Raw genomic sequence first — 19,979 nt, 5'->3', positions numbered from 1 at the left:
CCCTTAGGTAAGATCTCGGAAACCCCGGTGTCTTATTTCATTGTTCCCACGTTGCCGCCATGTCCTAAACTTTTATCTTAAATTTCTATCATTTGGATATATTTCCATACATATCTGCCATTTTACAATATTGTCACCAAAATTTTGAATGGAAACCGGCGCCAAAACTGAAATTTAAAATCTCATCAAGGTGACACCACTATGTTACTTCTTTTCATGTTCCGAACAAGACATACTGTAGAAAGTTGTGTTAAAGGTCTTTCTGTAAAACAGATAGCAATGTCCAATGCACCCATAAGAGAACAGAAAGGGCAACCATGAAAAAGAAAAACCCAATTTGAAGTCCACTACTTTTCACTGGTTTTTCTGAATTTCTCATGCTCTCTCCATGCCCTCCCCACGTCTCACCATGAAAAAGAAAAACCCAATTTAAAGTAGACTATTTTTCACTTGTTCTTATGAATTTCTCATGCTCTCCCTCCTCATTCTCAGCTCCTCTTTCACAATTGGGCCTACCCTCCTCATTCTCAGCTCCTCTTTCACAATTGGGCCTACGAATATTCCATGGATGGGAAACATGCCCTAAACGCTAACAGGATCATTTCCTGGGATATGGATCAGTTGAATTATGTCAGTCACTATCCAGTTTGAATACAAAATAAAAAACGTCTCTTGCATTAGCTTCACAACCTATTAGTCTTCCTAAATGAAGAGAAATCTGGCAATAAGCTTGTGCTTGTTTAGAGGAGCGTCAAAATTATTGAAATGTGTCGTTCATAAAATACAAAATATTCAGCCAAACTCTTACCAAAAGAAAAAAAGAACAATATCATTTGTATTAATCATTCGACTTAAGAAATGATTAAGAATTTCATTATATGACCCAAGTTCCCATAATTTACATGTATGTACATAGAATTATACAGCAATAAATTCAAGATTGAGATTCATTAAAAGGGGAGCTAAAATCGACTTAGTCAGGCCAAAGGGGAAGTTGGGAAATGCTAGTACCTCCACCACCGGTGGGTAGCGAATTAAAGCCCAAGATGTGTTCTTGTCTACTTAAGCAAGACCCACAAATTTTTTTTTGAATGGTAAGCAAGACCCACAATTATAGAGCAATAAACTGAAGATTGGCATTCATTACAATGGGAGATACAATTGACTTACTCAGGCAAAAGGGGAAGTCGAGCAACGCTAGTACCACCGCCAGTGGGTAGTGAATGAAAGCCCAAGATCTGTTCTTCTTGTCTACTTAAGCAAGAGCCACTGTATTTAATTGAGGTCTTCTTGTTTAATGTCTGGGGAAGAATCTGCAACCTGGGGTATAATTCTGTACCTGACTTCTCTGCAGCTAGCTGATAGCTCTCCACAAGTTCCAGTTGACGAGCAATTATGTCGGAGGGCCTTGGGAGGAGTTCTACTGGCTCTCCACCGGGGATTACAATATACTCGATAGCAAGTCGAACCTCCTAATGTAAAGGAACATGTTTAACAATAAACAAAACAATTTCCACCAATAAAAGGCTAATTATTTCAGATAAATTGACTATGGGCTCCAATGGGGTTTGTTTAATCCTCCATCTTGGCCATTTAAAATAGCCTCAAATAATAAAGTATCCATAAATTATTCAGAAATAGTTTAAAAATTATGCCATACAGACAAAAAAACAAATGGGATTTGCTAGCGTCCATCGTAAAAGGCATTTTGGAGATGGTTGTCACATGTCAGAGCACAGAGCAGCCACAGTGGCTCACTTTTCAGCAGACTTTGTCATCATTCACTCTGTGGCTGCTCTGACATGCGACAGACCATCTGTGAACCTTTTGCGATGGACGCTAGCAAATCCCAAAACAAATCTATGAAAAGTTTACGAAATGCAAACTGCTGTTTGAATTGGAAGTAAACGTATTTCAGGGATGTGCAGCAGTGATTTTTGAGGATGGAGACTCACATATATTACAAAAAATAAGAAATATAGAGGTAATCTAGTTTATAGGTCGTAAATATGATTCACCAAACCAAATTATCAGTTATGCCTAATATTGAAGATTAATTAAATTGAAATGGGATGGAAAGACAGTCACATTGTTCTGATTGCAGATAAAAACAGTCAAATATGGCTTAATATGGAGTTTAAAAATTGATCAAACACATGACTTAGATAAGAAAATTTTCAGTGAATCAAACATCCACCTAAAGGCTTAACTAAACCAGTGAAGCATCCTATCAGTCACAGCTTTGAAATTAAAGGCATCTTCCAGGATTCACGAACCACAACCTGTCAATTGAATTGAACAGCAGCTGGAAGTTATTTTCTCTGGATAAGCATGGCAATCACAAATCCTGGTACGGTCTACCCTGTTGTCTGGTTAAGACTGAACATGCAACTCATTCTTGATTTTGACACTAGGCCATTTTCTAGAACAAGACGAAGTGGGCAGTGCCTTCGTTGCGAAGAATCATGTGTCATTTTACAAAAGAATGGCATTTGAAAATATAAGCAGTCATCGTATCTTAATGCACTATCCCTTTCTAGATGAAAGCATGGATGTGAAGATGCATGTGTGATATATGAGTGGCAGTCCATTCTCGTATGCGCGACATTGTAGATCCCGGAACTAAAGCAACATATACTATGATATTTAATGCTTTTAGCATGGATCTTGTTAAGGACATGGACAAGTCCGCCTAAATGTCTTCTGAGTCAGTATCAAATTGGGTTGTGCTTCTACCCATACCTGGCACTATAGTTCTAAATATTGGATGGTGTTGAAAAATCTATCACGGTCAAGATGTGAAAAGGTGAAGGAGAAACTAGAGTAATCTCGTCTATTAGAATGTGATTTACAATGGTATTTTTATTAATATAATTTATTATACCTTTATATCCTTAATTAAGGGTATTATCAGACAAGTAACTCATGTGCACAACAATACATATAGTGTAGCTTGTCCACAAGATAAAGATGATCACCAGTGAGCCTTTTTTGCGAAGATATCTGCAGCTTGATCTTTGCTCCTAATAAATAGTGGCCATATTTCTCCACTTTTCACCCTTTCTCTTATAAAGTGATGGTCCATCTCTATGTGTGATGCGGATTGTAGGCCCAATAATAGGGATATTTGCCCATTAGGAATTTTAGGATTTTTATTTCCATGGTATTTAGTTTTAGGGATTTTATTTTTCATGTTATTTATAGTTAGGGACTTTATTTATTTCCATGGAATTTTATTTCCATTACCTATATAGGCCTCATGTAGTGGACTTTGATAGCATTTGATGAAATAATATTGATTGAGAACTGCCATTCAAAAAAAATATTGATTGAGAATTTCTCCGCAGACTTCTTTCTCCTTGTTCCCCTCTTTCCCCTCTATTCTTCCTCTTCTCTTCTTCTCCTATTCTTCTTCTATTTCTCTTCCCTGGTAAAAAAAGAAGAAGCGGCGTATGATTCTAATAGTGCAAAGGCCATGACTACCTTCCTTCAATTCTTAGGTTTTAAACCTCCTTCCAATCGGTGAGATGTTTAAGATTCTATTTTTCATCCTTTCTTTCCCAAAGGAAGTTCTTTTGAAGTCTCTCCACTCCAGGCTCCTCACAATATAATTGTAGATTTTGTTTAAGGCCATGAAATAGGCCAGAAGGTTGGCAGAGAAGCTTTGATAAGTGTGATCCTACTAGAAAATGAAAGAACTCCCCTTTCATGATGCCGATTTCTCTTCCACTCTTTCCACCACAGCCCAAGGAATGACAATGTAGATGAAACTAAGGTACGTTGTGGGGAGTTGGTCAACGTACAACCCAAGCAATGCATAAGAACCTTCAACCTTTTGCTATGATGTTGACAACCACCACTGAACATTTCCATATGTTCAATTTAAGACGAGGAACCGTTGAAAACCATCATGCCTTGACCAAGACCCTCACAAACACCCTGTGACAAGGGCCTAGGATGGCCGAACTTTCCTCAATATATATTTCAAATTCATCTGATATCTTATCTGCTTGTGTTAAGAAGACATGTTACCAAAAGACATATTCAGCTTGTTGTATTCTCCAAAAAAAATAAAAACATATTCAGTCTACAAAAAATAGATTCGCTGAAATGATGTTAAGTAACAAAAAAAATTGATGGTGTTAGTTTGTATGAATTACATGATTGTACCTAAAATAGTTGAGAAAAAAATGAATTTTTCATGTGCAGTGAACAACCGCTTACATTCACATGCAAGCACACACATAGACATACATATAATATAATGAAGATGTAAGGGCAGGGTGTTTACCTCCAAGGCATCAATCTCCTCCAGTGAGGGTTTTCTTTTAGGAGCATCATCTTCAATTTCAATGTCTCTTGAGAAATGATTGAGTGGCCCACCCAACACAGAACCAAACGAGTTCATCCCAAGAATCATACGAACTGCTTTTACCATTTGTGCCATAGTATTTGTCTGTACTTTGAAAAGCAGAAGGAAGATCAAATTCAGTATCTCTACATTTCAGAAATAATTAAATAAAATAGTGGCGTACCTTGATAACAAATAACGGTAAGTGGTAAAATTTAGCAACACCACGAATCCAGGGATTCTGCTTTAATTCAGAATTTGAGGCAAGAACTACATTTGCTGCTGCAATGTCATCAGTTACATCTATGTCATTCTCCACCCCCATTACGCTTGCTACTTGCAACAGATCAGCTTCCAATATCTATGAAAATCATTGACACAGAAACGTCAGAATTAAAAATCTCTTTTCTCAAGCATTCATGTTAAATCCTTGTATTGCTCAAATCACCTACATATATAAAGACACCGTATTAGTTTTTAGGTCTACTTTCCTTGTATAAAACATATCTCTAGGACAAGAACGAACTTTTCCATTACATGATCATTGGAAATTTTCAAATCCATTATTAAAAAAAGGAACCCATCCATGTTTCTAAATAGATAGACACAGGCAGTGAATAGACATCGTGCAACTCTCAACGAACAGACTTTTAACATTCCAGAAGGAAACACATACACCTACATCCTTTTTTTTCTGAGAATTTACACCTGCATCCTTTACAAGAAGATACATGTCAAGATAAGCGTCTCAATGAAGCACAATTGCAATTATGCAACCATACCAATCCATATTCATATCAGCAACTTATTTAGACTTCCAAAACATTTACCAGACATTAATGCTTACCTTATAAGTGTAGACAAGCATTGGTGAACTGCTGTTGCCTGGAGATCTATTATGGCTTCCTTCGTTGCTAGATGCAACAGAATAATCTGCGGCATCTTTGGCAGGGTCTTTTTCACCCTCTGCATCCACAATACTAGTAATTGTAGATACTTCCATATGGGGTTTTTCAGGTACCCTGTTACAGTCTGCAGAACTGATAGCTTTCTCATCCATGTGACGGACTTCAACCAGAGGAGACTTCCCTGTTTTAAGATAGTTCTGATCAGGATTAACATTTAGGCATATACCTTCAGGGATATGCTAGGGACCATCACAGAAAGGCATTTCACGGCTGGCTGTTGCATGTGTGAGCAGCCACCTCACATGAATTAAATGAATAAGACAATATCTGCTGAAAAGTGGCCTGTGTGGCTGCTCACACATGCAACAGCCAGCCACGAAATGCCTTTCTGCAATGGTCCCTAGCAACTCGCTTATGCAAAACATAATATCACAGAAAATTACATTACGTAAGTTAAATGCTCCAAAGAAACGGTGCATAATACCTGCTAGAATAGCATCTACAGTAGCTTCTAATCTGTGATGAACACGGCACTCAGTCCTGGATATCAACTCAACAGCACAAGTAAATGTTGGAGGCCCTTTCCTCTCAAGTATTGTCTTCTGCACTTTTCTTTTCCTTGCTTCATCATCGCCAAGTGTAACACTCTGAATCCGAGCATATGTTAGTAAGAATCATACACACTATTATAATTATAATCAAGTTCATGGTTTGACATTTACATCGTTCATTCAAAACATGCTTCTCAAATAGTCATGAACAAAACTGATTTGCTTTAGATTGGGTTTGCACAATGGTACATTTCAGAAATCGAATGAAATATGTACTCTCATGGCATTCTCCTGGTAGGTTTACTAGGCCAAGAAAATTTCTTAAAATACCAAACAAAGAAATGGAAATCGGCAAAGCAAAAACAAGAAAAGATATTGAAGCAGAGTAATGTTATTAGATATCCCACTGAACCTTACAAAGCAAAATCTATTCATAAGACGCCAAATCAGCTTTTAAGAGGTCAAAAGCCTGGTCTAGGGCACATAAAGGTATTGGGTCATGCTAGGCCTTTTTGCAAATTAAGATCAGTAAATTGAATTCTCAATATGATCTGCGCTTTTTCTGAGTTGAAAATTATGATCTATGCCTGTCCTAGGAAACCAAGGGGCTTATGACGTTTGCCAACAAGAGAAAAAGGTCTTCCTAAGTAGAAACGAGTGTTTCATGAGGATGAGGGCCTCAAAATGTAATTGATATGTAGGAACAGACTTCATCTTTGGAAAATCTTCCTGCTATTGTACCTAAGACTATAGACAATCCTTTTTGAGGAGTGAAAGAGTTTCTAGGCCTCCAGGTCGTCAGATTTAAGAATTCTTTTCCAGGGCTACCGATGACTCGGACACTAATTCATACACATTTGCAGAATCTGTAAGGAAACATGATGTGCCACATTGGATTTGGATGGAGACTATGAAATCAAAGATTGATTGCATTTATTCAGTGGTGTCTAGACTCTAGACTCTAGATTAAAGTGGATCCACCTGAGATGATGTACATTGGAGACAAATGGATGTAAAAGAGGAAGAAGGGTGCAAATGGAAGTGTGGAACCTAAAAATTCCAATTTGTTGCAAAAGGTTTTACTCATGAAAAAGGTATGATTATGAGGACAACTAGATTAAAGCCATGTTAAAATCAATTCGATTTTACGAAATATTGCAACTCACTACAGTTACGAGATTTAACAGAGAATGTTAAAAGTTTAAAACTACCATTATGAATAGGATCCTCCAAGAAGAATTTTATTCTACATGGCCAATAACTTAAATTTGCACAAGTCGACTTATGGTCTCAGATAGGCCTCTCGGAGTTGGAATCTGTTTTTCAATCAAGCGATTACAATGTTTCATTTCATAAAATCCTTGAAGAACCATCCCCCTCCCTCCCTCTCTCTCTCTCTCTCTCTCTCTCTCTCTCTCTCTCTCTCTCTCTCTCTCTCTCTATATATATATATATATATATATATATATATATATATATATATATATATATATATATATATATATATAAAATCAAGTCCAGTGGAAGGATGGTTGCATTCCTTGTGTTATGTTGATGATATTCTCCTCATTGGGAGTGATATTCGAATGCTCACTAAGCTCTGGTTACTCAAGAACCTCAACATGAACGACTTGAGTGAGGCTTCCTATATCTAGGCACTAAATTGCATCGTGATAGTAAGACTGCAACAATAGAATTATTCAATATGAATATATCCATACAATTGTTTGGAGATTATTTATTCAGGACTTTAAAGGGGGGGAAATGCCTCACCATTATGAATGCCTCACCATTATGACATTGATCATTCAAATGATATAGTGAATGACAATTTCCTCAAGATGCAAAGGGAGAATGATAAGTACCGCCCCTTATGCATCTATAATGGGGATTCTTATGCATGCAATGTTGCTTACAAGTCCAAACATTAAATATATAGTGAGTGGTATGGTCCAAATTGACCCAGGGCATGTCCTCAGGTCTTTGAGGATGAGGAATTACATTTTAGTCCATGAGATGATTTTAGATCGACTTTGGGATCCATGTGTGCCCTAGAAGTAGGAGTAGTACTAAATAGAAGAGCACTGCAGACACTACCATGGATCCAAATAAGAAGCTAAGCAGTATGACCTCCAAAGTTCCTTCTCGAGTTAAACCATGTCTGATAAATCACTACCCTGTTGTTATACTGCTATGATAACACTGTAGCGACAGCTCTCTCTCTCTCTCTCTCTCTGCAAAGAGTTTAGGAACCATAAAGTTTTTATAACATGGAGCAAAAGTATCAGCCGGTGCATAATATCATCAAGTGTGCGACCATCACTGTTCAGAATGATGCCTCCATCGACAACCTTACAAATTCGATGAAATGGGGCTTTGGAAGCCTGTGTTTTACAGACAAATTCTATGGGCTGCGAGTCGGTCTCAACTGGCTTTGAGGGTCAGAGGGAGACTGTCAGTACTGTGTTCCCTTACAGAGTCAATGCTCTGTTAGACTTGTTATTGACTTGATTTTCATTATATATATATATATATATATATATATATATACTAGTAAAAAACCCCGTGCGATGCACGGGCCGACAAAGAACTGTACAGACCGCATTATAGGTTGATCCAAACCGTCCATGTGATGGAACACAACATAAATAGGTTGTGCCGCAAAAATCATTTCCATAGGCTGATCCTAGCCCTCCAATCTATAGAGGTTTCCATAATATGTTGTTCCTCTTAAATCGGATGGTTAAGATCACCGTATAGATTTTTTATTAAAAAAGCATAAAGGAGGGGGGTAAGATTGAAATTATGTAGCTTTATAGGTTGATCCAAACCGTCCATGTGATGGAACGCAACATCAATTGGTTGTGCCCGTAAAATCATTTTCATAGGTTGATCCTAGCCCTCCAATCGATATAGGCTGATCCTAGCCCTCCAATCGATAGAGGTTTCCATAATTGTTGTTCCTCTTCAGTTGCCCGGAATCCGTCAATATTTTGCAAGTGTCCTGCATGAGTAATATAAAGAAGTTCTTTCGTCATTGTCATATGTCTTTACCTCTTCTCGGTAGTTTTTTTCCGTAATTGTCATAGACAGGTACCCGTGTCGGTACTTTTCGTATGTAGATTACGATTTTACCCTCACATAGATAGTATGACAGATATGTGGGGAGGGCAAAAAGGGTAAAAATACTCCCCATTGACGTGTTAAATGGACAATAATTCTCCCTTTTCTCTTCTGCTATATATATATATATATATATATATATATATATATATACACACACACACACTACTATATAGCTAGAGAAAAAAGGAATTTCTTTTCTTTTTCTGTGAGATTTACACATCAGCATTACTCTTTTACCATTAACCCCTTTGCTAATATCTAACATTTATCTCTATGAGAAATTATTTGAGGGTAAAATCGTAATCTACATACAAAAAGTACCGACCCGGGTACCTGTATATGACAATTACGAAAAAAAACTACCAAGAAGAGATAAAGGCATATGACAATGACGAAAGAACTACTTTATATTACTCATGTAGGACACTTGCAAAATATTGACGGATTCCGGGCACCTGAAGAGGAACAACAATTATGGAAACCTCTATCGATTGGAGGGCTAGGATCAGCCTATATCGATTGGAGGGCTAGGATCAACCTATGGAAATGGTTTTACGGGCACAACCGATTGATGTTCTGTTCCATCACATGGACGGTTTAGATCAACCTATAACCCGCTATAGATCGGAGGGTTCGGATCAACCTATGAAAATTATTTTTGGGGCACAATCTATGTAGGCAGTGGCCCATCTAATGGACGGTTTGGATCATCCTATGGTATGGGCCATACCGTACATTTTAATAAAGTAAGGAGTGCGATCATCAAAATACGGTGAGTAGTGCCATTATAAAATATGGTAGTGAGGACATTAGCACTATATATAATTTGAAACCATCGTTGTTACTTGGATGTTCCCACGCGGGTCGGGTTCAACCCGAATTTGGGTTGGGTCGGGTTAAGCTTTTTCGCAAATGGGGTTGGGTTGGGTTGGGAAAAATCAACCCGAATTGGAAATCGGGTCGGGTCTGGTTGGGCTGTCGGGCAACCCAACCCGACCCGAAACCAGAATTTAAGTTCCATCTGAAGAAGGTCTATATATGTGTTTTTCTTTTTCAACATTGAAATAGTCCCCACAGTCCACAATGGACGGTTTGGATAATCCTATGGTGCGGGCCATACCGTACTTTAATAAAGTGAGAAGTGTGATCATCAAAATATAGTAGTGCGGATAACATTTCCCTTTGTTAATTGTTAGTCCCTGTTTGGTTTGGATTTTGAGAACCGATTGTGAGTTAAAAACTAATTATTGGTGACTCACTATTGGTTCTCAAAATCCAAAACAACTAGGCTTGAGTTGAGGTGGTCAACAATTGGTACCATATCAAATTGGGTCGACCCGACCCGACCCGACCCAACCCAACCCGAATTGGAAATCAGGTTGGGTCAGGTTGAGGAAATTGCAAATTGGGTCGGGTTGAACCCAGTCGGGTTGGAAATCGGAAACTACTTTTCCTTATTCACTATGTGCGGGTCAAATTACGGAAAGTTTGATATTACGAATGCAGGACACCTGTAAAAATATTGACGAATTCTGGACACCTTAAGAGGAACAACAATTATCGAAACCTCTATAGATTGGAGGGCTAGGATCAGCCTATGGAAATTATTTTACGGGCACAACCTATTTATGCTGTGTTCCATCACATGGACGGTTTAGATCAACCTATGATGTGGTCTATACAATTCTTTGTCGGCCCATGCATCACACGCGGTTTTTTGCTAGTATATATATATATATATATATATATATATATATATATATATATATAGAGAGAGAGAGAGAGAGAGAGACAGAGAGACAGAGAGACAGAGACAGAGAGACAGAGAGAGACAGCATCCTTAAGGAACATTGTAGGGGAATTAGGTTTTGTGAGGCTGTCCAGGGCACATTGAAAATTGATTTACCAGTTCTAAATGAACTTGTAAATAAGCACAACTAGTATGATCCGAGACAGCTCACGTATATGGTTGTCATATGTGAGATGATTGTCATTTCCAGTGATGTTTCACAATATGGGAATCATACACAACATGCAGATAGTGTGTATCAGTATAGCACAAGTTTGATCATCATGAGATGAACAGTCATAAATCACTATTTAGGGAATGATTAGTACCATATACAAAGTTACTTGGGTCCCCAACCTGAGATATCTATATTTCAAGGAATCCCTATTGGGTACTTTGACTCACCAACCTATGATCCTTCTTAAGCTACTTTAAGGTGTTATGGGTATTTATACAGGACTTTTCCAAGAACATAGGATATCAACATCGACTCCAAAACTCATCGAAGTAGTTTTATTTCAAGTGATGCAATTGGTTTCGAAGGTCGAATAAAATCTCCATGACTAGTAATTCAATATTAGTTATGACCAAGATGTTCCAAAATATGGATAATACAAATAATCATTATGGAATAGTTTCCGAAGGTTTTCAATGGTTTGATTGGATTTAATGAACGAAAATTATGGGCTGGTTTCCAGAGAGTTAATATTTCATTTAATATTTCATTCCTTGGGAAATATCATTAACCTAGTAACTTCATAGCCAACAAGGTTTTAAATCTCGGTTCGGTTTCGGTTTCGGTTTCGGTACGAAATTTCAGACGAAATCTTGTAAAAATTTCACCGAAATTTCTGAAATTTCGAAATTTTGTACTTCACCGAAACGTTTCACCGAAATTTCCAAAACGTTTCACCGAAATTTTACTGAAACGAAACGTTTCGACCGAAATTTCCGAAACGTTTCGGCGAAGTTTGGTACTTTTCCGACTCACTGTGAATTTCGTTTCGTTTTCCACCGAAACCGAAATATTTCGGCCGAAACGAAATATTTCGGCCGAAACGAAATGTTTCGGCCGAAATTTAAAACCATGATAGCCAACATAAACTGAACACGAAGAGAATCCAATCAAATGCCATAACTTGTAACAATAAGACGCAACAAATAAAAGTGAGGATGTGGCTTTGCACCTCTATGCCTCCAGCAAGGATCTGTAGAGAAGGATTTTTTATTATATTTTCAATTGTCGTTCCATGAGCTGTTCCAACTAATTGAACACCTCTTTGAGCTATTGTGCTGGCTGCCAATGCTTCAAGCTCTGTTCCAATTTCATCAATTATAATGGTTTCTGGCATGTGATTTTCAACCGCTTCAATCATAACCTGCACAACCATTGAACATAGCTCAACTAGCAAAATTGACAAACAATATCTATATAAAAAGAAAAAGAAACAGACTGAGCTTCTTTCTGTTGTGCAAGGTCACAATAATCCAATTTTGATACATTTAATGATCTACACAGAAGTGTCAAGTTCAAAGCTCACACTATGCTGCATATTGACATTCGGAACTTGCATTCTCCTTGCACGACCAATTCCTGAATGAGGGACGTCTCCATCACCTCCAATCTCATTTGATGTATCCACGATGACAACACGTTTCACGTGTTCATCTGCTAGCATTCTAGCTATTCCTCTGAATCAAGAACGATTGAATTTTATTATATTGAGAAGGTGGGCTACAGAAAAATAAAAGGTCATCTTGATGTCAAGAAGCATAAGGGGGAAAAAGAAGGTATTTCATATTTACTCTTGAAGAAATTTGAACTAGGACCAAACTTTTTAAACAATTTGGGGACAATGTTCAAAAACTTGATTAAGAAATGCTAATCACCTAAATATATAATGAACAAAAAATATGATTGCATACCAAGTTGGATGAATTTGAAACATCATCAACGCTGGACTAACCGTAACCATTCATACACATACTCACACATGTGCATTCTTTGAATATTATTTATAAATACTTTCATTATTATTTAATATCTTTAGTTTACTATTAGGGGGCGCAGTATCTGAGCTCAAGCTCATAAATTCTATCTGAGGTAGATTTTTTATTCAGGGCATCTCCCACGTTGTTTGACTCATCCAAGCCATTCATTCCATAGAAGCTGACATTGTTCCTAAGAAACAATCTCCATAGGATCCTCCTAACCGTTCGATCTGTAGAGGCACAAAATGGACCATTTTTGTAGACGTCCATTTTAAACCTCCACAAATCAACGCTTACCATGATCCGATGAAGATGATTTCTTAGGTACACCCTATCTATGTTAGGTCCTATAGAATCAATATCTAACATAACCCAAACAACATAGGCAGCCACCCTATTTAAAAACTCTACCTCAGAAATTCTATCTGAGCTTGAACTCATAAACCATTTACTATTACTATTATTACTATGAACATGATTATATTATGGGAATACCAATATGCCCACTTCATGGACATAATACCTTTTTGTCCACTATAAATGGAAATACTTACCCTTGAGTTAACAAATAAGTTTTAAGGCATATCTGCTCAGAATCTTAAAATTTTATTTCATATCTAGTCCCATGTTAAAAAAATTATTTCATGTCACAACCCCAATTATTGACAACCCCAAGAAAAACATTACTTTGTTTGTCGTTAACGAAGGAAAACACAGAAAAGGCAGAGGAATAGAAAAAGGAGAAAGTGAAGGAAGAGGAGTCCCTTCATCCTTCCCACTCTCTAGGGAAGGCAAAGGAACAAAAAATGGAGAAAGTGACGAGGAGAAACTCTCTCCATCCTTCCTGGTGGCAGGCGGCATCCTTACCTAGCTTCTTCATGCTCCGTCTTGTTGTAGAGAATGAGGTGGAATCCATTGGAAATTCTTGGGACAGATTGACCCTTGCGAATATGATTTTCAGAAAAAAAATTGCATTAAAGATGGACCCTCAACAAGTTGCATTAAAGAAGCGTAAAGTTACTTCTTATGGCAACTTTCCAACATTCTCTAGGAATTGTGCAACCAGATGGACCCTCAAGAATATGATTGTCAGAAGAAAAAACATTCATAGTAGAAGGACTTCTATGGCATCTTGGAGAGAACAAAGTTAGAAAGCAACTCACTCCTCATCATGGTTCGAACTATCTACTAATACAAAAAATCCCTATTTCCTCTCATTTTTAATGGATTAATTGTACATCATAAGCATGCACTACTCAGTACACACTACATGTACATGTCTATGACAATATTTAAGGAGATTTGGGTGTCACATACTTCTTCTTCTTTTTTCAAAATGTATTCACATACATTTTATTTTTATTTTCTATTTTTTCTTAATTCCATCTTGTAATGATATGTTTGTGTGTATTGTTTGATTTGTTTTATACATCTATTACGCTAGATCCTTCAAGCTATGCATGGTTTGGCTTTTTCTTCATTTTATGTATCATTTATTATTTTTATCTATTTTAATTTTATTTAAGAAATAATATTTTTTTTAAATTTTTCAACGACTAGATCTAAATGTTTAGAGCACGATCTGCATATGTAATCGATCTATGTGCCTATTTTTACTAGCTTTTTTGCATTTTTTCATGAAGTTACGCAGCTATGTTAGTGTTATACCTATTTCTAATTTTTATTTGATAATTTTTTATTTAAATTAGTTGTTTCTACACTTTTAGTTCAAGTAGTAACAAGCTTGACAAGGGCAAAGATTTGACCAATTGAGCTACTCTAAACTACATATTATCTTGGCTTTCAGTCAATATACACCGATACCAGTATTTTGAACCTCCCTATATTCATAACATCTCTTTTCTTTGAAAAAATTCATAAGTGCATGTCACTAGGATAGGGGTATATCAATCATCCATTGAATCCAATGCTTAAAAACGTAGATGTGGCGGAAAACGCGGCTGGCAAAGATTTGACCAATTGAGCTACTCTAAACTACATATTATCTCAGCTTTCAGTCAATATACACCGATACCAGTATTTTGAACCTCCCTATTCATAACATCTCTTTTCTTTGAAAAAGAATCACAAGTGCATGTCACTAGAATAGGGGTATAGCAACCATCCATTGAATCTAGTGTTTAAAAACATGGATGAGGCGCAAAGCGCGGCTGAAGAAAATCCTACCCGTCTCGGCACAAAGGGGTCGAGTACTCGGTTGACGTGGCTGAGTACTCGGTTGAAGCGGTCATAATTTGGGAGAGTCAAAGGAGTTTTTATTGACTCTGTAGGGCAAAAAGTGGAACGTGGATGCAATGGAAAGCGGAATGCGGCCAAGGTAAAAAGGAGTCGACACGGACGTGGGGGAGTTTTAAAACTATTGTTAACAACTTACAGACTTCTCCAGAAGCTTAAGCTGTTGGAGAAAGGCGTTATTTATCTTTTATACTTTAACACTCCCCCGCACGTGTGGCCCACTTGGCAAACACGTGGCGGCCACACGTGGCACATGTGGTCCCACTTTGGGCCGACCATCGCATGTGGATTTTTGCTATCCGGGAGGTTTGAACTTGAGACCTTTGGCTCTGATACCATGTTAACAACTTACTGACTTCTCCGAAAGGTTAAGCTGTTGGAGAAAGGCGTTATTTATCTTTTATATTTTAACAACTATGATTCAATCTTTACTTTAGTTGTATACACAGCATTCTGAAAAGTGCTATACTAATCAAGTTATTCTTTGCAAACAGTTTGTTAAAAAAAATTTGCTCCTTGACGATATGCATCTCGCGCTTTCATTAATATTTAACTTCCAATACTTTGTCCGTTTTGCCAGTCCTATAAGCAAGGGTATTTCCAAGATTAATGACACTAAATGCACGATGACAAAGTTTGTGCAGGGAAATAGAGAACAAAAAGGGCAGGGAAAAATTCAAGTCATATTGCAATCAGACACAATAGCATAGAATGTACATATCATATATTACCATTTGCAATGTATTACCATTGGAGGTATGCAATGTTTTGGTTTCCAAGGATAAGAACTCATGAATTGAATTATTGTATGTAAGCATAATCATCATGATTTAATTGGTTGCATCCATATTTTAACTAAACCAAAGAACTAAATTGCAAGCCATCTTTTGTTGAAATCATCAGACCATCAAAGGATCAGATTACATCTAACATTAAAATGATTCTTGGAAAAAGTGATAAAACTGTTTCCTATATGAGATCTCAATAAATGAAGATAGTCCCTATCAACAGTTTATGATACTGAACAGATCAGAAAGGCCAATACCTGATTAAGGTTGTTTTGCCAACTCCCGGAGGTCCTATGACCAAAATGGAACCTCCACTCTCAACCAAGTCACTTATCATCTCTGCACTTCCAGATATGGCCCGGCCAACCCGACAAGTGAGACCTATTATTTGCATCTTGCGGTTTCGAATTGCACTAATACGGTGCAAGGAATGATTAATACCGGAACGGTTGTCATCAGAAAATTCACCGACCTGTAGAAATCAAGTAGCTTGTTATAAAAAATAAGGATCAATATAGGCATACTGATAATCAGATCATTCTATAGATCTTAGATCCATACGATACATATCCCTTCACGTATAGGTAACCAGAACTTGGTCAATTAACAGAGACCATTGTCAGGCATGGAAGTGACTCATTAAAATTACATTACAAACTATGTAACAAGGACCACCATTCTCCAAAATAACTGCACTGTTGGATATTTGTCTGGCACTGATTAATATGTATTAGGAGTTAGAACAACTTATTTTGATTTCCTTTTATTTGTAAGGTTATATAGTTATAAAGTATTTATAAAAAAATGCTTCATATATAATTTATACTTACATGAACAAATATTTATAGAATAATATACAAATCTGACATTGGAGCTTGCTCTCTTCTATGAGGCCGCCCTTTTATTTTTATTTTTAAAAAATTATCCTTTTAATTTTTTTTAAAGTAAGATTTTTATTTAGAGTTTAAACTGAACAAAATGCCATCGTTCCTTTCGCTTTCTAGCATGAGAACTGAGATGGTAAAAATAGGGAGAAGTTTGGGGCAGACCAAGCAGAATGAGAGAGAGAGAGATGGGGGGGGGGGGGGGGGGGATTGGTCACCTCTAATGTTCTTCCCTTCATCTTCTTCTGCTTCTTCCACCCACCTTCCTAGTATTCTCCCTCAACCAAGAAGGGCTGTATCTCCAACAAGGAAGATGGTAGCTACTCCCTCAACCAAGGACTCATGAACAGGCATTGCGATGCACTCTTATACGTGTTGGGATAATGCAATTGCTCAGTGTCGGGATGGTAGCTAGTAAGGATCTCAAGTATAGATGGGTTGTGTAGTGGATGACTAGATTGTGAAGTGCAATTTGTCATACCAGGGAGTTAGTCTTATAAGCCAGGTTTTATTTATGGTTATCTTTATTCTTCATATTTGTTCCTAATAGAAACTAATTCCTCTATTTAAGAACTGCAAACACATATCCCCTCTATTGGATGAATAGACATTTTTTTTCTGAATAGCAGAAAATTTCATTAAAAAGAAAAGATCAACGCGGTCAAAGGATAAACAAACAAAACCAAAATAAAAAAACACCTCCCCATGAAAGAGTAGGGAGAAAGTTGAAAAGCTCCAGTCTATGTCTGTCAACTCCTGTTCGAGCAAGACAGAAGGCGACACTATTTGCTGTAACTCCAAGCATGTTGGAACCGCACTCTATGGCCATTTCAATACGAATCTAGATCTCTTCACTAGGGTCATCAAATCTCCAAAGATGGGAGTACCAGTTATTCATCCACCTTATGACATTGAGTGACCATGGTTTTAAATTTCGGCTGAAATATTAAAATTTGTACCAGTTATTCATCCACCTTATGACATTGAGTGAGCATGGTTTTAAATTTCGGCCGAATTATCAAAATTTGTACCAGTTATTCATCCACCTTATGACATTGAGTGACTCATGGTTTTAAATTTCGGCCGAAATATCAAATTATCCACCGAAATTTCGGAATTCGGCCGGACCGACACCGAAATTTTAAGATTTACGCCGAAATTTTAAAAATTTCCACTAGCCATCTAAAAAATGAAATGAAAAGTTTTCACCTTAGAAATCGCATGCCGCAGATCTTCGATCTTCACCGTCTGTTCCGAAATCACCCAATCCCCGGTTGGAAATCTCGCGATGGGCTTTCTTCCCAAATCCATTACCACTTCCACAAGCTCCGAAATCTCTTGGTGCCGAAATAAATTATTCCTCATTCTCGGAGGAACCAATTCAAGAAAAAGCCCTAATTCATGAATTTCAACATCAGGTCTCGACATTAATGTTGAAGGTGTAGACAGGACTACATTTCCGGATTGTGAGAATCGGTCAGCGGGCCGTCGGATCCGAGATAGGCCCGATTGGGAGGATCCGGAAGAGGCAATTCCGATTCCGATTTGCTTTCGGGTGCGACGTGTTCGACGGAATGAGGAAGAGAAGGAAGAGAGAAGATTGGAGGAATGGAGGTATGTGAAAGCTGAGATTGGGATTCTGTGAGCGGAATGCCATGAGGTTTGTAGATCGAGAAGGACAAATCGGGAATTTAGAGTTTTCATGTTCTGAAGAAGATGAAGAGAGAGAGAGAGAGAGAGAGAGAGAGAGGAGAATGTGGAGGGGGCAGAGGTGGTGGTGAATGATAAAAAGGATATTTCGGTAGTGATATTGGCACTACCAATTATTATAATTGTACTAACTCATCTTGTCTTTAGTTTTTTAGTTAGTTTTTGAGAGCTTTGACAGTGGGTTAATTATAAAAAACAATGGGATTTAGTGTGTTTATTGAAATTGGAAGTGCCAATATCGGTTACCTGTTTTTATTTCTTTTCTGTTTTCCGATTTATTTTATTTTGCAAATTTTGAAAAAGAATATACTAAAAAGGTACTTGTTAGGCAATTTCGCGCAATTTCGCATAAAGCTAATTAGCGACTCACTTTTTCGGGAGAGAAAGAGAACCCACCTCAGATGAATACGACATGGGAAATGGCTTTCTGCGAAATTGGTTATCAAGTCTAGTTGTGAGAAGATTCCATGGGATCTAATTTGTGGTTGTGGAAACATCACAAAAGCAAGTACGTGTACGCAAGCAACACTGTTGGTGGCCGTTGGAAACTCGTGCGGGAATCACCACATGGGCGTCATGTTTGGGTGGGCCATACGTGGAAGAGTTGATAAGAGTAGGAAAGTGATAAATTCGCCCCCATTTTTTGCTTGGGACAGCCACCTCTACTGTATATATGACTGCTCTTTTACACTACAGAATCATATCCTAAAATTATGTAGGCATGTTATATCTGAGTTTTATTCAAATGTAATATATAGATATATATATATATATAGGAAAAAAGAAAATATATTTAGATTTTGAGTCTGAATTTACTAGATGTTGGTAGTTTTTAACTCTTTTAATCTAGGAATGGTGTCGTACTGTCAAAAAGACCATTTTGTCCTCTTCATCTCTTTCTCCCTCTGTTTTTTTTTTTGTTCTTCTCCACTTGCAATTGTACTATTGTTGCACTGTCTCACCGCTACTGTAGATTGAACATGGAAGAAGAAGAGAGAGAAAAGAGAGAGTTCGAAAAATTAGGTCGAGTTGTTAAAATATCGTGTTGAGTCGGCAAAACCTCATGTCGACTTGCGAAAAAAACGGATCGAACTGTAAAAGAATCGGGTCAAGATGCCAAAATATCGAGTTGAGCGGAAAAAAATAGGTCAAACATTTTTGTCAATTTATCACCATTTTTATTGATTTGATCCGTTTTATGCTCATTCAAGTTGATTTTATTCTGACTCCACATGATATTTTGTGAACTCAACCCCATTTTGTCGATTTGGCCTATTTTTGTTGATTAACCCCATGTTAATTGATTTGATCTGATTCTGCCGATTTGATTGGATTTTGCCGAATCAACCCAATTTTTTGCCGTTATGACCTCATTTTTTTGTCAGATCTTCGTTTTCCGGCGTTGATTCTTCTACTTCTTTGTTTCTATTTTTTCGCACTATCCATTTTCTGCCCGTTGATTCTTCTCTTCCCTTTTGTTCTTTTTATTTTTCTTCTTTCTCTTCCTCTAGAGGGACCAAATGGTCTTTTGGACTATATGCTGCCACTCCATAGTAAATAGAATAAATGCAAATGCATACTCAAAATGTTATTATTTTGTCTTTTTCCTATCTATAGATAGGAG

At 37.3% G+C, this 19,979-nt stretch overlaps 1 protein-coding gene across 1 annotated transcript; it reads right to left on the bottom strand.

Moving 5' to 3' along the window:
* Positions 1 to 832: 832 nt before the first annotated feature.
* On the bottom strand, positions 833 to 18,390 carry SPD1 (P-loop containing nucleoside triphosphate hydrolases superfamily protein). The gene is made up of 9 exons (XM_077377621.1): positions 17,855 to 18,390; positions 16,019 to 16,233; positions 12,267 to 12,417; positions 11,913 to 12,104; positions 5,744 to 5,906; positions 5,199 to 5,440; positions 4,536 to 4,712; positions 4,292 to 4,456; positions 833 to 1,472 (listed from the first exon to the last, which is right to left on the bottom strand). Exons 1-9 carry the CDS (start codon positions 18,347 to 18,349, stop codon positions 1,167 to 1,169), a joined length of 2,106 nt encoding a protein of 701 aa, XP_077233736.1. The 5' UTR covers positions 18,350 to 18,390; the 3' UTR covers positions 833 to 1,166.
* Positions 18,391 to 19,979: the final 1,589 nt, after the last annotated feature.

The sequence above is a fragment of the Tasmannia lanceolata genome, unplaced genomic scaffold (genome assembly GCF_043159265.1).
Source record: "Tasmannia lanceolata isolate RefF3 unplaced genomic scaffold, GAP_Taslan_0.1 ptg000004l, whole genome shotgun sequence".
NCBI classification, from domain to species: Eukaryota; Viridiplantae; Streptophyta; class Magnoliopsida; order Canellales; family Winteraceae; genus Tasmannia; species Tasmannia lanceolata.
Note: the sequence above shows the minus strand (reverse complement) of the source record. Positions and strands in the feature narration are given on the sequence as shown.

Coding starts and splice junctions, on each gene's coding strand:
- SPD1 (XM_077377621.1), bottom strand. CDS start 18,349: ATGAAAACTCTAAATTCCCGATTTGTCCTTCTCGATCTACAAACCTCA. Junction 12,418..16,018: donor GGCAAAACAACCTTAATCAG/GTATTGGCCTTT, acceptor TTCTTGATTCAG/AGGAATAGCTAGAATGCTAG. Junction 1,473..4,291: donor AGGAGATTGATGCCTTGGAG/GTAAACACCCTG, acceptor CCTTTACATTAG/GAGGTTCGACTTGCTATCGA.